The sequence below is a fragment of the Oryx dammah genome, unplaced genomic scaffold (genome assembly GCF_014754425.2).
Source record: "Oryx dammah isolate SB20612 unplaced genomic scaffold, SCBI_Odam_1.1 HiC_scaffold_21, whole genome shotgun sequence".
Taxonomy (NCBI): Eukaryota; Metazoa; Chordata; class Mammalia; order Artiodactyla; family Bovidae; genus Oryx; species Oryx dammah.
In genome coordinates, this window is record NW_024070205.1 from 78,082,415 (window position 1) to 78,100,498 (window position 18,084).

General features: G+C 55.1%; 2 protein-coding genes across 4 annotated transcripts in view; one reads left to right on the forward strand and one right to left on the reverse strand.

Moving 5' to 3' along the window:
• Positions 1 to 820: 820 nt before the first annotated feature.
• MYBPH (myosin binding protein H) lies at positions 821 to 9,137 on the forward strand. 3 transcript variants are annotated; one of them, XM_040263034.1, is made up of 11 exons: positions 821 to 1,167; positions 1,275 to 1,409; positions 2,141 to 2,308; positions 4,717 to 4,805; positions 5,162 to 5,357; positions 5,510 to 5,649; positions 6,188 to 6,347; positions 7,545 to 7,681; positions 7,791 to 7,977; positions 8,299 to 8,349; positions 8,870 to 9,137. In XM_040263034.1, exons 1-10 carry the CDS (start codon positions 921 to 923, stop codon positions 8,313 to 8,315), a joined length of 1,476 nt encoding a protein of 491 aa, XP_040118968.1. In that variant the 5' UTR covers positions 821 to 920; the 3' UTR covers positions 8,316 to 8,349; positions 8,870 to 9,137. The 3 variants fall into 3 exon arrangements, with proteins under 3 accessions (XP_040118968.1, XP_040118967.1, XP_040118969.1); XM_040263033.1 differs by having other exon boundaries at positions 857 to 1,167; positions 8,812 to 9,137; XM_040263035.1 differs by having other exon boundaries at positions 857 to 1,167; positions 8,815 to 9,137.
• The window catches only part of ADORA1 (adenosine A1 receptor), a 40,261-nt gene continuing 29,999 nt past the window's right edge, over positions 7,823 to 18,084 (reverse strand). Inside the window, exon 2 of the mRNA XM_040263048.1 lies at positions 7,823 to 11,460. Coding sequence (XP_040118982.1) covers positions 10,821 to 11,460 — 640 coding nt within the window. The 3' untranslated portion in view covers positions 7,823 to 10,820. The remainder of the gene's footprint in view (positions 11,461 to 18,084) is intronic.

An 18,084-nucleotide genomic window follows, 5' to 3' on the forward strand; every position in this document is an offset into this window, starting at 1 on the left:
TTTATTGGACGGATGACTGAGTGACTGGAAATCTGGCCATACCTGCCTCATTTTCCCCGTGGCACGCAAATGTCCATGCCATGTTCTGCTTCGAGGACTCTAGAAGTCTCTGAGTGCTGTCCTCCTCCAAGATCTCTTCCAGATCTGTCTTACGACTTGATTTCATCCCAAGGGCTAGGGGACTGTCATAGTGCCCTCTGTAACAGATGAGGAAACTGAGGTCCAGAGCAGGAATTTGAGAGACTGGGTAACCTGGAGCCTTGGACTCCCTTCCTGGGGTCCCATTGTTAGAAGACTTCCTGCACTCCAGCCCACTTTGGGCATCTCAGCTCCCTCCCTCTCTAGGCCCTCAGCCTCATACAGCCCAAGTGAAAATTCCCGGGGATTGTAAGGACTAGGGGAGTGTGGGAGCCCAGGAACAAAGCTGGGAGTGCTCTAAGAGAAGGCTGCTTCAAGCTGTGTGCACCCAAGCCGAGAAGCCCTGAGCACAGGTGGCCCCACAGAGGCCAAACACACAGAGCCTGATCTGGGTTCATTATCCAGATAGAAGCTCTTGTTCCCAATGCCCTGACCCCTGGCATAGGCTCCTGGCAATGTCCCATCTCACTGATCTGTGCCCTCCTCCCATCTGGGCACAAGAACCCTGTCTCTAAGATTCAATCGGGATGATGGACGAGGTTGTGCGCTCCTCAAGGGACCCTTGAAGTTCCTCCCCCAGAGCTATTCCTGGCCTAGGCGCCTCCCTCTCCCTTCGGTCCCCCTGCCTGACCTGACCCCACAGCTGGGAACATTTGCTTGGGGGTGGGGCAGCCCCCTGACTATATAAGACTGGACCTAGGTAGTCCCAGGCACCCTGGAAGCACAGCTCCTCCAGTGCAAATCCCTGCACACTCCAGCTTGACCCTCCATCAGGCACTGGAATGACAGAAAAAGCCACCTTGGAGGCCCCTGCCTGTGGTCTGGAGGAGACCGCCTCTGAGTCTGCCCATGTGCCCCCTACAGAGCCGTCTGGAGACACGACAGCTCTGCAGGCTCCTGGGGGGGAGCAGGCTCCCGGGGGACAGCAGGCTTCTGAGCCACAGGAGTCTGCCCATCAGCCTCCTGACCCCGCAGCCTCTGCAGCCCCCGCAGCCCCCACAGCCACTGACCCTGCACTTCCACGTGAAGGTGATGAGAGCTGGGGCAGGTGGAGGGGGGAGGCAGTCATGGCAGGGAGCGGTGGGGGACAAGGTCTCGGCTGCAAACCCCTTCACCGTCCCCTGCTTCTCTCTCAGATGTCCCCAGTGCCCCGCTGCTGCTGGCCGTGGAGGATGTGAGTGACAGCTCGGTGACTGTGAGCTGGGAGCCTCCAGAGAGGCTGGGGAGGCTGGGGCTTCAGGGCTATGTGCTGGAACTCCGTCGAGAGGGAGGTGAGCTCTGGGTTAAGCCCTCATATACGGAGGGGAGGTGGGCCTGGGGGGGTAGTAGGGTCAAGCCCCCAGACGCTGCAGTTGAGTCAGACCAGAGGGAGACGCAGAGGGAGTGGAGGCAGTCTGCTTAAGCCTCAAGACAGCACCTTGTTCACCTACACATCTCTGAAAGCAGGAGGGCATCCAAGGGGCCTCAGCAGGTGCCTTGTTCTCCAGCTTCAGGAAGCCTCTGAGTAACAAGGATAAAAGGGTCGGTGACACTGCGGTTCTCCTCTGTAAGAATTAAGGAGGTGCTGAGTCTCAGAGGACCCTGCTTGTAGAGCTGAGGGAGAGGGCTAAGTTAGAACAAGAAACAGTGAGGAGAAGGAGCGGGGCTGTGGCCAAGCTCCTGATGCCGCCATCTTGCCCACCGCCATCTTGTCCACCTTGGCGACACGCAGGTTCAGTCTGGCTCCTGCCTTTGTCCCCACCTTACTGTGTGACTTGGCGAACGTGTCCAAGCCTCTCTGGGCTTCAGCAACCCCATCTCTGGCCACCACTCAAGGGTTCTGACACAAGGTGTCTTTGATGCCATTTGGCACATGAGAAGTCCAGGAGGGAGAGCAAAAGGAATATAAGGCCCGGAAAGGGAGGCTAGCTTCCTCAGACCATCAGTGAGAAGGGAAGCCCCACTGAGAAAGGGTGCCTGCGGCCATGGGGCTCGGGCCTTGTACTGTCTTCATTCCTCTCAGCCTTGGACTGGGTGCCTGTGAATGCCCGGCCCATGATGGTGACCCAGCAGACCTTGCGGAACCTGGCTGTAGGTGACAAGTTCTTCGTGCGCGTGGCTGCAGTGAGCTCTGCAGGGGCTGGCCCACCAGCGGTGCTGGAGCAGCTTGTCCACATCCAGGAGACCATCGGTAAAACCTATCCCTGCTCCCCAGCCCTTCCCAGGCACCGTAGCTAGTGGACGGAGAAAAGGAGGCCAATGGGTAGACTTGCTTCCCCACACTCACGTGCACAAGCCACCTGCTAGCACCATCTTGCCTTAAGAAAGTTCCAGGTTCCTCGGCAGCAAGGAGTCTCTGGAGGTCAAAGAGGCCAATTTTCTGGTTGGTCCGGCTTGCAAGCATTGGAGGAAGGGCTTCCTGACCCCTAGAAATGAAAGCTCACGCTGCCCCGGTCCCCTGCCTCAAGAGTCCCAACGCTTAGGGTCATTTCATTCTTCTTATCTAATCATAATCCCTTCAGCAGCCATAGAAGCTCATTTTCTGCTCATTTCATATGACCTGGGTTCCAGATTCTCCCAAAGGTTTTGGAACAGAGAAAAGTCTTTGTTTGCCTCTTACTGTACCATGTCCCTAGTGGAAAGAAGACAAACACTCTGCAAAAGACCTGTGAAAGTTTCTCCATCCCCAGAGGCCAGTGCTGAACTGGAAACCCGGGAGGCCAGCTGCTGTCTCCTTGCTAAGATTTCTATTTGTAGGGTGCATTAGCCTCAAGCCTACCCTTGCTCCCCTCCCAAGGCTGCTCGGGTTTCAGTCTGTTAATGGCAGTGAGTCATTTGGTCTGATCCAAGGTCTCTGGGGACAGCCCAGAGCCCCAGAGTGACAAGAGACATGGGCCAGCAGGTGGCCCGAGGCCGCCTCCACCTTCCTGCTTGTCCTGCCCTCCTCTCTCTTGGAGGCAGAGGGGCACCCTGCAGCCCAGACAGGCCTCCAGAAAGAGGGAAATATTCAAGGAATATTTCAAGGAAGTAGTTTTCAGCTTTAAGGCCTGAGAGATGTGGGAACCACAGGGCTAGGCAGTATAGAATTATAGACTGTCATGGCTGGTCCAGCCAAGCCAAGGCACCCCAGGACTCCCTTGAGGTCACCCAGACTATTAGTGGCAGTTCCAGAACTGACTCCCACACAGGACCATTCCTGTCCCACCAGGTGGCAAGCAATCTTTTCTGGTGAATTTCAAAACCAGAGTACATGTCTATCCTTCGAGTCTGGGTGAGACATGGTCCCACCTGGCAGCTCAGTATGATTCTAGCCTGGAAGTGGTGGGGAGCCATCCTGGCTGGGAAGGGGGCGTTAGCAGGCACCCTGGACCCTCCCTGATGGCACAGGGAGCTCGGACTCTGAGAGCTTGCTGAGGCCAGGACCTTCGACCTCAAGGCCTAACGTTGGAGGAGTCAGCTAGACTCAGCACCCACTACTCCATTAAAATTCCTCTGGCAGGAAAGAAGGGGATTTCCTGGAGAGAAGAGGGCAGGAGGAGATCGTGAATAAACAGGGAGCAGCCAGGCCCTTCTCAGGGGCAGGGCAGGGTGGGGACCCTGTCTAGAGTCCTTAGCTGCTCAGCTGTCCCTCTTCAGCCACCTGGAGCTGCCAAGCATTCCTGGCCCCCTGCAGCTGCCTCTGGAACATTCCACCCCTGGTGCTCCCAGGGCCAAGTGCCTGCACAGCTAATCCTCAGAGACACCGTGTTCCTTCTCACTGTCTCCTCCCTCTCCACCCTGCACGCCGCTAACCAACTGCTGCCACCTGTTTGCCACTGAGGGGCCTCAGCCACCCCCACCCCAATCCTGCCTAGGCAGAGTTGTGAGGGTATTACAGCTCCCCGTGGAAAGCTCAACAGCTTCAGTGGTTTCACCCGATGAGGTGATGGTCAGGAAGGTGGTTCTCCACTACAGCACAGGTCGGAAGTAAGGTGTCAGGAAGGACCTTCCAACTGCAGACTGAAAGGTAATGGGAGGGAAAAGAGAAGGAAGGGGGTATGCCTGCTCTTGCTCCCTTTAGCAAGGGAAAGACCCCAGTTCTCTTACTTGATTGGGGACAGAGCAATGTGCAAATGGGTCTCACAGGGGCATCTCTGAAGGCCTGCGCTGGTGCAAGGCAGAAGGGCAGAGGCATTAGGAAGGAGACAGAGTTGGCCACACTTCCTGGGAATGCAGGCGACAGGTGCACACGCACTGCCCACCAGGGGGCGCCGGGGAGCCAGCAGGGCCCATCTGGAGTCCAGGAATGCCAGGGCTGCAGGGCAAATCCCAGCCTGGCACGACTGGGGCACCAAGGGAGTGCCTAGGATGCCTACCAGTTCACACCGTGGAGGCCCTGCCCTCCTGGAACCTCCTGTTTCTCAACTCCCCAAGGGCCTCAGGGGATTCTGGCCCCTGAATCTGGGGAGTGAGCTTTTCCCTGCCCACAAGGAGGCAGTCTCAGAGCATCCCAGGAGCCCTCCTGCGGGGCGCAGCCTCACTGTCTGTCCCGTCCCCTGCCACAGAAGCCTCTCAGTAGCCCCACTGCTGGGCTAAGCCTAGACTCTGGTTCTAATGCAGAGGCCCCCAAGATCCGTGTTCCCCGGCACCTCCGTCAGACCTACATTCGCCACGTGGGAGAATCGATTAACCTGCAAATCCCCTTCCAGGTGGGTATGCCTCCCTCCCAGGGTAAGAGCTTGGGTGGAAATACAGGGCCCTACCTGCGGTGTATCGGACGAGCCCAGAAAATGTCAGGGTTCTGTTGGAGGTCTGCTGAGACCCACCCATCAAGATACACATGACTCAGTCAATTCTCCAGCCGGCGAATAGGACAGGTGGCCCTGGGGCCGGCTGGACAACCGGACAATGAGGCTCTAGGAAGCGCCTGTGGCTCTAGCCGCTGCTGCCCTTCCTAGACAAGGCTGGTGCAGCCAGCTCCCTTGAGCACAGCTCCAGAGAACCCTGGGGGGGGGGGGCGGGGCTGGCACCTTCTGCTCCCACTCAGAGAGTTTCTCCCTCCCAGGGGAATCCCAAGCCTCAGGCTTCGTGGACCCACAACGGTCATGCCCTGGACAGCCAGCGGGTGAGCGTGCGCACTGGGGACCAGGACTCCATCCTCTTCATCCGCTCAGCCCAGCGCTCTGATTCAGGCTGCTATGAGCTCACTGTGCAGCTGAAAGGCCTGGAGGCCAAAGCAGCCATCAACATCCTGGTGATTGGTATGGGACCAGGGGAGGCAAGGGCTGAGGTTCCCCTACCCCAGGACTGATGGTCAGGGGGGTCAGGCCAAGAGAGAGCAATAGGAGCCTGATCGTGTTGAGGGTGGGGTTGCTGCGAGCCCAGCCCTCCTCCTTACTCTCTGGTCCTGCAGAGAAACCTGGACCCCCCAGCAGCATCAGACTGCTGGATGTCTGGAACTGCAACGCTACCCTCCAGTGGACACCGCCCCAGGACACAGGCAACACAGAGCTCCTGGGCTACACGGTGCAGAAGGCAGACAGAAAGACAAGGGTGAGGCCTGCTCGAACAGCGTGGTGGGGGGAGGAGGGCCTGGCTAGAGGTGGGTCTGGGGGAGAGGAAGTGGCTGAGGTGGTGGGGAAGGCCTATTCACAGAGAGTACAGAACCGAGGCCTTCTGGTCTGCCCACTGTGATCCTGACTCGCTGTGTGGCTTTTGGCAAATCTCTTTCATCTCTGGACTTCAGTGTCCTTCTGAAGACTGCAAGGACTGTTCTCTGGGGCCCTTCCAGCTCTAAAGCAGCGCTTCTGCAAATGTAACGTACGAGTGAATTACCTGGGAATTTTGCTAAAATGCAGGTCTTAATTCAGTGGGTCTGAGGTGGGGACTGAGCTCCTACACATCTCTGAAGGTCCTAGGCGATTCTTACTTTGCAGGTCATCTGGCCACACTTGGACCAGTAAGGTTCTAGAACTCTCTGAGGTCCCCAGAGAGGTCGCCTTCTTCCAGAAGCCTCTCAGAGGAGGAGGCCGCGGGGCGCAGGGAGGGTGAGGGTGTGGGGAGTGAGGATGGCAGGCCCGGGCTCTTGCAGCAATGGTTCACGGTGATCGAGCGCTGCCGCCCCACCACCTGCACTGTCTCTGACCTCATCGTGGGCAACTCCTACTCCTTCCGAGTTTTCTCAGAAAACCTGTGTGGACTCAGCGCCTCAGCAGCCGTCACCAAAGAGCTCGCCCACATTGTAAAGACAGGTGGGTCTGGGTCTAAGACCAGAAAGCAAGCCAGGCATCGCCACGCCTGTCTCTTCCGTCCCTTGGAGTGCTGGCACCCTTCCCTGGGTGCGTCTCACAGGAGTCCACTTGCCAGACCTTTTGCTTCTCCACACCCAGGCCACCGCTATGCACACACACACATTCACAGAGTGACTATAAAAGATGAATGTGGTTGACTGATCACAACAAACACATCAGAGTAAACCACGCAAATGAGCAGCACCCCTTGGGAGACTGCACTTATGCTAAAGATGCCACGTGGCTGCCGACATCATAGCAGTCACTGGGTCTCATGTACAGCATCCCAAGAGCACCAGTCTGAAGGACAATGTGTGTGGTTAGGTAGACGGGCGAGTTTGCCAGAAGCAAACTCCCAACTCTAATATAGCACCACATAGATGGACAACAGAGATGTGGATGTTTACTTTTTCTACACAGACACGTGGTCCTCTTGCATCAAACGTGAAATGCCCGGTCCTTTCTCCCTGTCACATTGTCTGTCACTTGGACGTTGGGCCTAAGGGCCCCACACAGTCTGTGTGGGCCACAGAGAGCACACTCTTTTAAACACCAGCCTAAGCTGCACAGAGTTAGGAAAAAGGTTTTGTTTAAAAATAGAAAGCCAGTAAAGTCTCCGAAGACAAAGAGAAATAATGTGTGGACCCCCTGGGTTTTTAGTCTCCACCCTCAGTCAGTATCACCACCCTCCCTGTGACTCGCTCAGCCATGGTTTTGGCTTTCCTCTGCTTCTCTGAGATACTGTCTTTGCTCCTGCACGTTGGCTGTGCCTGGCTTCCCAGAGATCTCAGGAGCCTGGGGTCCTACTACGGGCCTCCAGTGGTGGAGGCCGGGGTGAAGTGGACTGTCGCCTGCCCTCAGTCTTCCTCCAGACCACCAGCTCTCTGCTCAAAAAGCCACTGCCAGCATGTGGCCTTCTACCTCTTAAGCCACAAACTCACTATGTGAGATTGGCAAGTCCCTCATTCATGAAGGATCTTAGTTTTCCATCTGTTAGCTGGGGTGATTAACCTACCCTTCCAAAGGAATCCTGTGTGGATTAGATGGGATACCTAGGTGTAAGCTATAGTGATTATTTCAGGAAAACAGATGAGGTCAGTCTTAAGAGGTCTCCTCCTGTAACCTCAAATTCATCCTGTCTTTCTCCTCTGAAACCAGATATTGTTGCCAAACCTAAAAGCTTTGTTGAGCGAGACTTCTCAGAAGCCCCCTCGTTCACTCAGCCCCTGGCTGACCACACCTCCACCCCCGGCTACAGCACACAGCTTTCCTGCAGTGTCCGAGCTTCACCCAAGGTGAGGTGAAGAATCTTTCCAGACTACTCTGCCTAAGCCTGAGGGTGGCCTTCGGGGGCTTCATCCTGGCCCACACCCTTCCCAGCTCTCTCTGACCTTGCCCCCCCAGCCCAAGATCATCTGGATGAAAAACAAGATGGACATCCAGGGTGATCCCAAATACCGAGCTCTCTCTGAGCAAGGTGTCTGCACCCTAGAGATCCGGAAACCCAGCCCCTTTGATTCCGGAGTTTACACCTGCAAGGCCATCAATGTGCTGGGGGAGGCGTCTGTGGACTGCCGGCTGGAGGTGAAAGGTGAGGACTGAGAGAGGTTGCTTTTTAGGAATCTTCTGATGTATGGGAGACCAGGAGAAGCCATCTTTTCTCCTGCTGGACTAGATGAGGCTGAGCGCTGAAAATCAAGGCAAGATGAGGATAGTAAAGGTAGAGGTCAGACTCAGGAGGACTTTCCAAGAGGGAGGGTGGCCCAGTGTGGGAAAAGGAGGGCTGGAGTCTGCCTCACAGACACATGGCTCATTGGGTGAGGGTGTGAGACTCATTATCTCCCACCTTGCACTTGGGTCCCCAGCAGACACCTGCCCCCTCCCTGAGCTCTAACCTTCAGGTCTCTCCCAGCCTCAGCCACACACTGAGGAGCCTCTGGTGGAAGCTGTGAAGAGGAGAAAGGTAAGTAACTGCATGCACCCCCTCTCCTGCCTCTGGGGGTGGAGGCCTGGAGCAGGGGTGGGCTTAAGAAGGGAGGGTGGCAGTCAGCTTTGAGTATAAATCTGCAGCCACAGGCAAGATACCCGCGCAGTCCCGGTGGTGCTCCGGAGACCCAGCACGGAAGTGTGATGCTGGCAAGGCCTGGAAGGCATGGGCATCCAGGGGACGGGCACAGGACAGGGTCTAGTCCCGATTCTGAATGACCTTAGGCTGGGGCATCCCCGTGGGATAATTTCCTCAGCCAGAAAAGTAGCAGAAACAACTGTGCCCTGACTGCCCTTCCCAGGTGGATCTGAGGTTCTGGACGGGTGAGGGTGTATCCTAGAGCTGCGGGGGCCAGAGCTGGAGCCCGGGCTGCGGGTCTAGGGCCTGAGGGGAGGGGGGCCGGGAAGGGAGGCCTTCTCCCCCATATCACCGCTTCAGCAGGCTCGCGTCGCCCAGCTCTGCCTACCAGCAGGGCTCGTGAAATGTTCTCTGCCAGGTGCCGCAGGCCTGAGGGGTCAGGGCTGCCAGGCCCAGAATCGAGCGCCTCAGAGGCCCGAGGTATTCACCCCACAGCGACAGCTGATGGCTTTGCTCCTTGGTACCTGCCTCGCCTCTGTCCCTCCACTGGGAGCGGGCCTAGCAGGCCTCTGGACAGGCTTCTAGACACCAGGAGTCCTGGAAGGTGCAAAGATCGAAGCTCTCCTGCAAAGAGCCGTATGCTGGGCGGGAAGCATTTGAATAAAGGTGTTTGGTGTTATGGTGCAGCGCCTCTGTGACAGTGAGAGTCAGCGTGACGGGCGCTGTGTCCCCAGGAGGGTGGGCTGAATGTGTCTCCATGATGGAGTCTCTACCTCTGACACCGTGAGGAAGGTCCAGTGGGAGGGGTCTCGTGATCTCATGGGGGTTTTCCAGATATGAGATCTTTTAGGATCTTGTTTCACAGAGTTTGCTGCCCTTAGAGGATAACTACAGGAACAGACACACCCTTCTCTGGAACCCTCCTTGCTCCAAACACCTCCATGACCTCCCCATTCCTTTCGTTTCTCCCCAGACACCACTAGCAATTTCTATCTGCTGAGGTTGCCTGTTGCCCTCAGTGGTGGGGTGCATTGTCCATGAGGGCTGACAGTCTTTTATTAGTCAAGTGACCTCCCTGGGAGCCAGGGGACATTCCACCTGAGAGAGGGAAGGGCCTGGAATCAGCCCTGGAGTTGCTGTTCACACTTAGAACCTGGCCCCTCACTCCTCTGTATAAGGAGCTTTGGTTTGGGCCAGGAGTAGACCCTTCCCGAAGGGTCTAGTCTAAAGGCCTAGACACTGCAACAGAGCCTCAAAGCCCGTGAATATAGTGCTAGTGCCAGGGGTGCTGAGGGTACTTAAAATCCGGTAAGACCTTCCTGTCCATACACTCTAGAGGGGCGTCTGCTCCGGCCTGAGCAGCCTGTCACACTCATCCCTTGGTGCCCATGGCGGCCCACTTTCCCTTGTTCGTCTCCTCCCCAGGCAGGCAGCATGTTCCCAAGAGTTGACAGGTCTGGAGTTCCCCAGAAGCAGCAAAGAGGGGTGTCACCTAGGAGGGTGCCCAGCACAGAGGACTGGTGGAGCGGGTAGAGCTGGTGGCCCAGATGACAAGCCGTGAAGCTTCCTTCTCTTACTTGGGATGCTCAGGGCAAGAATCAGGGCTCAATGCTTCTGCCCTGTGGCTGTTTGAGGCCCACACCTGCCATTCCATACTAGTTCCAGGGAGCACGGAGCTCCCACTCAGGGCCCAAGGGCTAGTGGAGAATAAAGCAAATAGTGGAAATGATTTCTGGACCCGTTCTTTCTGCCTCTCACAAGTATAACCTTGGAATCCCTGGGGCGAGAAGAGCAGGCACCCTGGCAAGCATCATGGCCAGGGACACAGGGTTGTGGGAGGCGGGGACTAAAGGCTCCTTGATTCCTGCCTGTCAGTGGCTCTGGCCACCTTCTCCTGCAGAACAGGAGAGAAAACAAGGCCAGGACATCCACTTTCTCTCCTTCTCTCTGTCTTGGCAGGGAGCTTCTCTCCTTAAACTGGGTCCCAGGGCTGCAATCCCAGCACCTAAGTCAGACACGCTGCTGTCCTGCCTGCTGTGGGAGCTGAGCTTGCTCTTCTGGCCTGTGTGGTCCCACGGCAGTCTCAGGGTCTCAGGCCCACTCAGGCTGCGGCACTGGGCTGCCTTGGGTTGATCAGGCAGATGGGGAGGCCCAAGCCACTTTCCTCTTTCCCTCAGGTTACCTGGTTCTCTCCCCATGGATTGACCTCCCAAACCTCCCCCAGCACCGTGAGGGGTGGGTCTCAGCCACAGCCCACAGCCCACAGCCCACAGCAGGGAGAGACAAGGGAGACGAGTGGGATAGCAGGGAGGGGAGCCCTGGGCTGAGACACCCCAGATGCGGGCCAGGGTGGGGGCGGGAGGCAGAGTCTAGTCATCAGGCCTCTCTGCTGCGGGATCCTCATCAACGGGGGGCGCAGGCTGGCAGCGGAAGTGGTCATTCCAGATCTTAAGGAAGGTCACTCGAAACTTCTGGATGCGGAAGGCATAGACGATGGGGTTCATGGCCGAGTTGCCATGCGAGAGGAAGATGGCGATGTATATGAGGATCCTGGGCATGCGGCAGGAAGGGCAGAAGAGGGTGACGCAGTTGAGGATGTGCAAGGGCAGCCAGCTAAGGGCGAAGAGGAAGAGGATGAGGGCCAGCGACTTGGCGATCTTCAGCTCCTTCCCGTAGTACTTCTGCGGGTCTCCGGAGGAGGCCGACACCTTCTTGTTGAGCTGCTTGCGGATCAGATAGAAGACCTCCATATAGATGAGAACCATGAGCAGCAGCGGGGGCAGCACCCACACAAAGAAGTTGAAGTAGACCATGTACTCCATGCTGATGACCTTCTCGAACTGGCACTCAATCACAGGCTCACCCATGCTGCCGTTGGCCAGCCAGTCCCGCTCCACTGCTCTCAGGTTGTTCCAGCCGAACATGGGCGTCAGGCCCACCACAAAGGAGAGAATCCAGCAGCCAGTGATGGCCACCACAGCCCTTCGAGTAGTCACGACTGTCTTGTACCTGAGGGAGAGGAGGGCAGAGTGTGAGGCCCCCTCCTCGGTTCACCTAACCCCGGGGGTCTCTAAGAGGAGCTCCTTGCTCAGCCAGGGCCCAGGAAGTGGGGAGGTGCATGTCTTTGGCTAGAGGGCAAAGTCTTTGGGATCTAAAATTTAGGCCAGAACTTGCAATGCACTGGCTCATGTCGCCTGCTGAGGGTGGGAAAAATCTAGAAGAAAATAACAGAAGAACTCCTTTAGGAGTTTTACTAAAATTACCAAAGTAAAAATTGTGCATAGGCGCTTGGCACACCCCCACTGGTGACCTTATCATGGCTTCATGACAGTCCCCATGTGGTAGAAAAGCACCATCAGAATGAGGGCCCATTTGAGAAGACTGATGTTCAAGGTAGTCAAGTGTTCTTCCTGAGGCCACATGGAGGGTGCAGGCTATCCTGTGCTTCCTAGCTGACCACACAACAAAATGACTAACAAACCACCCCTCCCCTTGGGCCAGCTGACTCACTGTCATAAAAAGCTCCCCAACACCTGCCTCCCATGGCTCCGTCCTATCTCCCCACCCCAGTCATTGTACAATGCTTGTCTCCTGAAGGGTTCATCTCAAGAAGCAGCTCTCCTTCCCCAAACTAATTGGGAATTATTCTCAAGAAAGAGGACTGATGGCCCGGCCACTGAGGACTGCATGCAGGGGACCCCAGTTCGGGCCTGCATGCCTGGGGGTGGTCTTCCATTTTCTGAGTGCTTTCTGTGCCAGGCGTTGGTCCCTGTGCTGGGACTAAGATAAAGAACCCTTTCCTCTACACGGCTCACATTTTGAGTGAAGAAACAGAAAACATAAAAGTAAGAAAGGAAAAATGCAGCTACAGGTTGTGATATGTCCTTTGAAGAAAATAAGCAGGACCAGGTTGAGGGGCAGAACCCCCAACCCTCTTCAGGCCGTAACACACACAGATATGAAACCATTAGGAGGGCCCCGAGAATGGACGCAGCTGCCGCCGGGCCATGCCCCTCTCTCTGCCGCTGTCCCCAAGGTTGAGGAGATGCAGTCTAGAGGGGCTCCCCGCTTCCCTTTAAACCAATTCAGCCAGCAGCCAGCATGTCCTTGGCCCACGCACTGGCCTTGGGATGAGTGCCAAAGGCTGGGGCCTGCCTGGCTCTGGGCCAGCAGCTTGCCCAGTTGTTATTTTCCGATGCAGCTTCTGAGATGGATGGATTGGCCTCCTGAGCATGTAAACAGCTACTGCGGCCCACGAGTGTGAAGGTGGAGGCCTCCTTCTAGCTCTGTTTTCTTCTGTCCTGTGCCTGGAGAATCTGCAGCTTTCTCCTCAACAGCAATATTTACTGTACTGGAGTGGAAAGGGGAATGATTTGGGGGATGCGAGAAGCTGGACTCACTCCCACCCCATCTAAAAACTGAGCACTAGAAGGGACCTTGGGAACCTCGTTTCCAATCTCATCATCCCAGTGGGGAAACTGAGGCCCTTAGAACACTCCAACACCACAGCGTGTTACCCCTCCCCTACTCTGTAATCTCGTGTCCCCAGAGCTCCGAGGAGTCTTGAAAGCTGCCCAGATTGCTTGTGCCTATCTGAAGCTATGGTTTTTCCAGTAGTCATGTATGGATGTGAGAAATAACTTGGACTAGAAAGAAACCTGAGCATCGAAGAATTGATGCTTTTGAACTGTGGTGCTGGAGAAGACTCTTGAGAGTCCCTTGGATTGCAAGGAGATCCAACCAGTCCATCCTAAAGGAGGTCAGTATCAGTCCTGGGTGTTCATTGGAAGGACTGATGTTGAAGCTGAAACTCCAATGCTTTGTGGCCACCTGATGGGAAGAAGTGACCCATTTGAAAAGACCCTCATGTTGGGAAAGATTGAAGGTTGGACGGGAAGGGGACAACAGAGGATGAAATAGCTGGATGGTATCACAGACTCAATGGACATGAGTTTCAGCAAGCTCTGGGAGTTGATGATGGACTGGGAGGCCTGGCGTGCTGCAGTCCATGGGGTCACAAAGAGTCGGACATGACTGAGCGACAGAACTGAGCTGAATCCTTGCATTCTTGCTGTAACTAAAGCCTATTTCTGCCTCTTGAATCCCCAGCAGAATAGCAAGCCTGGTGCATACTTCGGAGTCACAGATCCATATCTGAGTCCCAGGTCTGCAACCGACTTGGTCAATTCTTCCTCTGTAAAATGAGACTATGGGACCTACTTCAGATGAGTTAATATATGTGAAATACTCTGTAAGCACCCCACCAACATTCCTGTGCCTGAGCTCCTACCCCTCCAAAGCTCCTGAAAACACACACACACCTGGGAAACCCTGCTATCTTTAGATGTTCAGCAAACGTAGCCCAACGTGTCTGCAATCGGCTGGCTCAGGATTTGTTTCTGATGAGCTCCAATTGCTTTCCCACATGTCCCATGGTGAAGGAAGTTCTGGGAGGGTCTATGGGGTGTGAGTAAAGGAGTGAAGATCATTCTACAAAAGAGAAAGTCACTCTGTCACAGCTGTCACGCGCAGGGGCAGGGCCCTGGGGTGAGCCTCAGCAGGGCCAAATGGGGCTGCAGCTGCAGAAGGACAGATGGAGGCAGGCGTCCCGTCACATTGTCACCTCTGTGCTCACATCCGGTGTGTCGCTTATAAGGTGCTTTCACACTTATGTCTCAGGTAATCCGCACGACCACTCTGCAGGCTGACAAGGGTTGTTTAGTTGCGGATGATAAGCGGAGTCGGAATATCCCTTTCTGACAAGCTTTAAAATGCCTGTCCACAGGTGGTACTGCCCGGAGAAAGAAGGGTAGACACGGTGAGCTCTGGTATTGCCACTCAACCTGAGGACTGGAGGAGGGGGTGCCTAGCCCAGGACTCACATCTGGGCAATGATGACCCCCGCAAGAGAGGAGATGAATTCTGACAGTGTCCCAGCTGGGAGACAAGGAGAAGGCAGCTTCTGGCTAAAGAGGTGCCCCCCTTTTCTCCTCCCCGCAACCTTCTCAACTGCCTGGAGCCCTGGGGTTAAAGCTTTCCTGGGGCTCCTCCAGGACCAGGTCCCAGCAGACCCTGCAGCGTAGGGTATCAGTTCTCATCTGTTTTTCTTGCTATTTTTTCCGTAGTGGGAAAGGGTTAGACTCAGAACCTTGGTGGGGTAGGGGCAGGCATTCACAGGAAGGGCAACCTCCCAGGGCTGGGAGAAAATCTCACCTCTCCTTACACGTGGGAAAGAGCAGCAGAGGCTGCAAGTTCTGGGGTGCACATGGGGTGGGGCATGTTCAACAGGACAAGTGCTTGTCCCCGCCAAGTCATGGTCTAAGGCCTCATCACCCCTGGGGCTGTGCTGAGAGCTAGTCAGAGAGATGACTGCCCCAGACAAAGGGGAAGCAATAGCATTGAGGCACTGAAACAGCACGTGGGGCCCCACCGCGGGCAAGCGGGGTGGGCAGCCCTTCCAAGACGCCACTGAAGGAACCAGGGAGAGCCCTGCCCACCCCTGTAGCCTAGTGAGGGCAAGACACAGGGCAGGGCAGTCAGAGCTATGGGCTGGGCAGGTCACATGAAAGATTTCAAGGTTTCGTTCTTGTGCAGGGAAAGCCATTGTAAGCAAAGAGAATATAATCCAGTTTCTGTTTAAAAGATCCCTCGGGCTGCGGTGTGGAGTGTGCTGTGTGCAGCGGGGAAAGCAAGAACACCACAGGGAGCCTACTTCAGCTGTCCAGGCAAGAGACAGGGCTTCCCTATTCCGTGGCGGCTCAGTGGTAAAGAGGCCACCTGCCAATGTAGGAGGAATGAGAGACGTGCTTTGATCCCTGGGTCAGGAAGATCCCCTGGAGGGCATGGAACCCACTGCGATACTCTTGCCTGGAGAATCTCACGGACAGAGGAGCCTGGTGGGCTCCAGTCCGTGGGGTCACAAAGAGTCGGACATGACTGAAGTGACGTACACGCACGAAGGCAAGAGGCGAGGTGGTGACCTCGGGTAGGTGACGGTGGGGGTGAGGAGGAGCTCCCGGCTGTCAGAGGTGTTGGGAGCAGAGCCCACAGGACCTGCTGCTGAGTTTGGATGTCCAGGTGAGAGAGAGCACCATCAGGCTGAGGCTTAGTTTCTGATTCCGACCACTGAGGGGACAGAGGCACCTGCCTTCAGCCTGACCCCTCTCTCACCAGGGGCCCTTCTCCTCTCCCAACCCCACAACATGAATAAATACACGTAAAAATGGACATATGAATCCATATATCCATTTATTCAATCTTTATGATTTATGCAATGGAAACCACATTTTATTCAGCAATAAATAAAAATGATTTATTTGACCATTCATGATTGATTGAGGACGAGGGCCTCTTCTGAGCGGTATGAGCGAGTGCCACCAGGCCACCGGCCAGGCTCCAACACACACGCAGCAGCCCTGCTCCCAACACACAGTGAGACCAGCAGGGGCTTCCCCAGCCAGAACCAGCCTCCCCAGAGTCTCCCAGAGCAGAGGCATTTCCATCTCAAGCTAAATTCCAGCAGGAGCTATGAGCACGCCTGAGCTCTGCATTGGCCCTTTGCATTATGAATAAGTCCTCTTCATGGGTTGGAGACCCGACTGCAGAGAGGGCTGGCCTCTGTCTGCCTACAGCATCGTAGGACAGCTCTTCAGGTACACTGCTGTGGGCTAATTTTTAGGCGGATTACGAGACCATGAACAGTAAGCTCCTTAGAACAGGAAAAGCTCAGAATGCCACCAGGTGATAAAGAGACCTGGGGACCTAGGCAGGAAAGATGCGCTGGACAAAGAAAAGAGAAGCGAGGGAAACAGATCCTCAGAAACTCTTTGGTGGACAAAGAACTGGCCACCAGAGCCGGGTCCTCAGAAAAGCTGCTCCATCCCTGCACAGACAAGACTGGGTGTGCTGGTCCTCAAGCTGGGCACCCTACCTGGCCCCCCACCCCAACCCTGTCCTGTTCTGAGTCACAGGGGATGGGGGCTAACTCCTGCAGCCTGCATCTCCCAAGGTCCTGGGTCACTGGGTTCATCGAAGGCATCGGACTGCTGGAGGGAGGAGATGGAAGGATGTTTCCACCCACCTCTCTGTCACAGGCGGGTCTCAGGCAGTGGTTAAATCTCTTCCTTGGCTCCACCTCCCACTAGCAGGCCCACTGTGGTTCCAGCTTCCAATAACTGCCCACAGCCCCTGGGTTTTGGGACCACCTGCTTCTTTTGCCCTTCAGCCTAGGGGTAGCTTCTTGTTGTTGCTAATGTCTGAGTTACCTCACTATCCCCTCTTTGACTTTTCAGATGCTTCATGACCTATGTTACCAGTTCCTAATGCGGGCATTAAAAGCCCTCAGTTGTAAACACCTAATAATTTCTGTGTTCTGGGTTAGATCCCAGTGGTTCAGGGGTGAAGCTGGAGCAGGAACAATTGAGTGTAGTTATCACGAAGAACTCCCTGCTAGAGAGACAAAAGACCTGACCAGACTTTTAATAAATATATGTTAACTCAAAAGAAGAGAGATAATCCAAAGAATGAGTGTGGAAAAGGCTACACATGGTTCTGTTTGGAGGCAGGGGTGATGAAGTGTCCTGTGAACTGCTGAGACCAGGGCAGGGTCTGCAGGCCACTGCCACCTTCCTCTCACCTAGGCCTTGGGCATGCAGACTGAGTAGGGGACTGGAAGGGGTCCACACCTTCCTGCAACATGCAGTTTGGCTAGTCTGAGGCTGAATCCTCCATCTTCCCTTCCCTTTCTTGCAGTCTGAGAAGGAGTGATATTCCACAGCTCGGGTTACCTCCTTCCTTGCCTCCCTTCTTATCATAGATCTCAGCTACTTATAAATGGAAACTTGGATCTCAAGATCAGGACGTAAGACTTTCAGACTATTAAACTACTTCCTGCAGATAAATTCTCCCTTTCAAAGGAAACAGGAAACCATATACAATCAAAAGCACACTCCAGGGACAAAATATTTAATAGTAACATTCCCCGCAGGAGTCTGGATCAGAAGCCCCGGGGAAGGACCAGGATGTCTGAGTCCCAATTATCTTGCCTTGAATGTTGCTTGCTTTAGGCCCTGTGGCATTACCCACCACCTCTGAATAGCAGTGTCACCAATCCCCAAAAGGGGGATCCATCTGACACCCTCAGGGCTACTCTGCAGAGCTACAGACAGGGGGGAAGATACTAAACTCCTTGAAAGAACAAAGCTGGATAAATTAATTGTGCTAGTAGCGTAATGGACCTTGGAAATAACTCCTGGTCATGTTCTGAGAACAAACAATTCAACAGACTGGTAGGAAAAACAATTATATCTATGTATGTGACCCAGTAACATCCTCTATTCTGAAACAACTTCCCCCACCCTCTCTGCTTCAAACTCAGAGCTTCCTTGCATCTGGGAATGAGTGGAAGATCTATGCTATTCTCTGCCCCAAGGGAACTTCCGTTCTGACAGGGGAGGTATAGCTCCCGAGTCTCTGATGGAAGAGCAGTCCAGGCTAAATAAAACATACAAGGCCAGAGTTCCTGGCCTCAACCCCAGACTCAAAAGTAGTCCAGGTAACTGACATCACAAGCTCCTCTAGAGGCCTATGAGCCCGTGACAAAGCCCCTCTCCTCTCTGGCTATGTCCTCTCATC

Excerpts from the sequence above, each read along its gene's own strand:
- MYBPH (XM_040263034.1), top strand. The coding sequence starts at position 921 with ATGACAGAAAAAGCCACCTTGGAGGCCCCTGCCTGTGGTCTGGAGGAG. Across the intron at positions 1,410-2,140 it reads GGAACTCCGTCGAGAGGGAG|CCTTGGACTGGGTGCCTGTG; the intron begins GTGAGCTCTGGG and ends CATTCCTCTCAG. Across the intron at positions 2,309-4,716 it reads CCACATCCAGGAGACCATCG|AGGCCCCCAAGATCCGTGTT; the intron begins GTAAAACCTATC and ends GTTCTAATGCAG.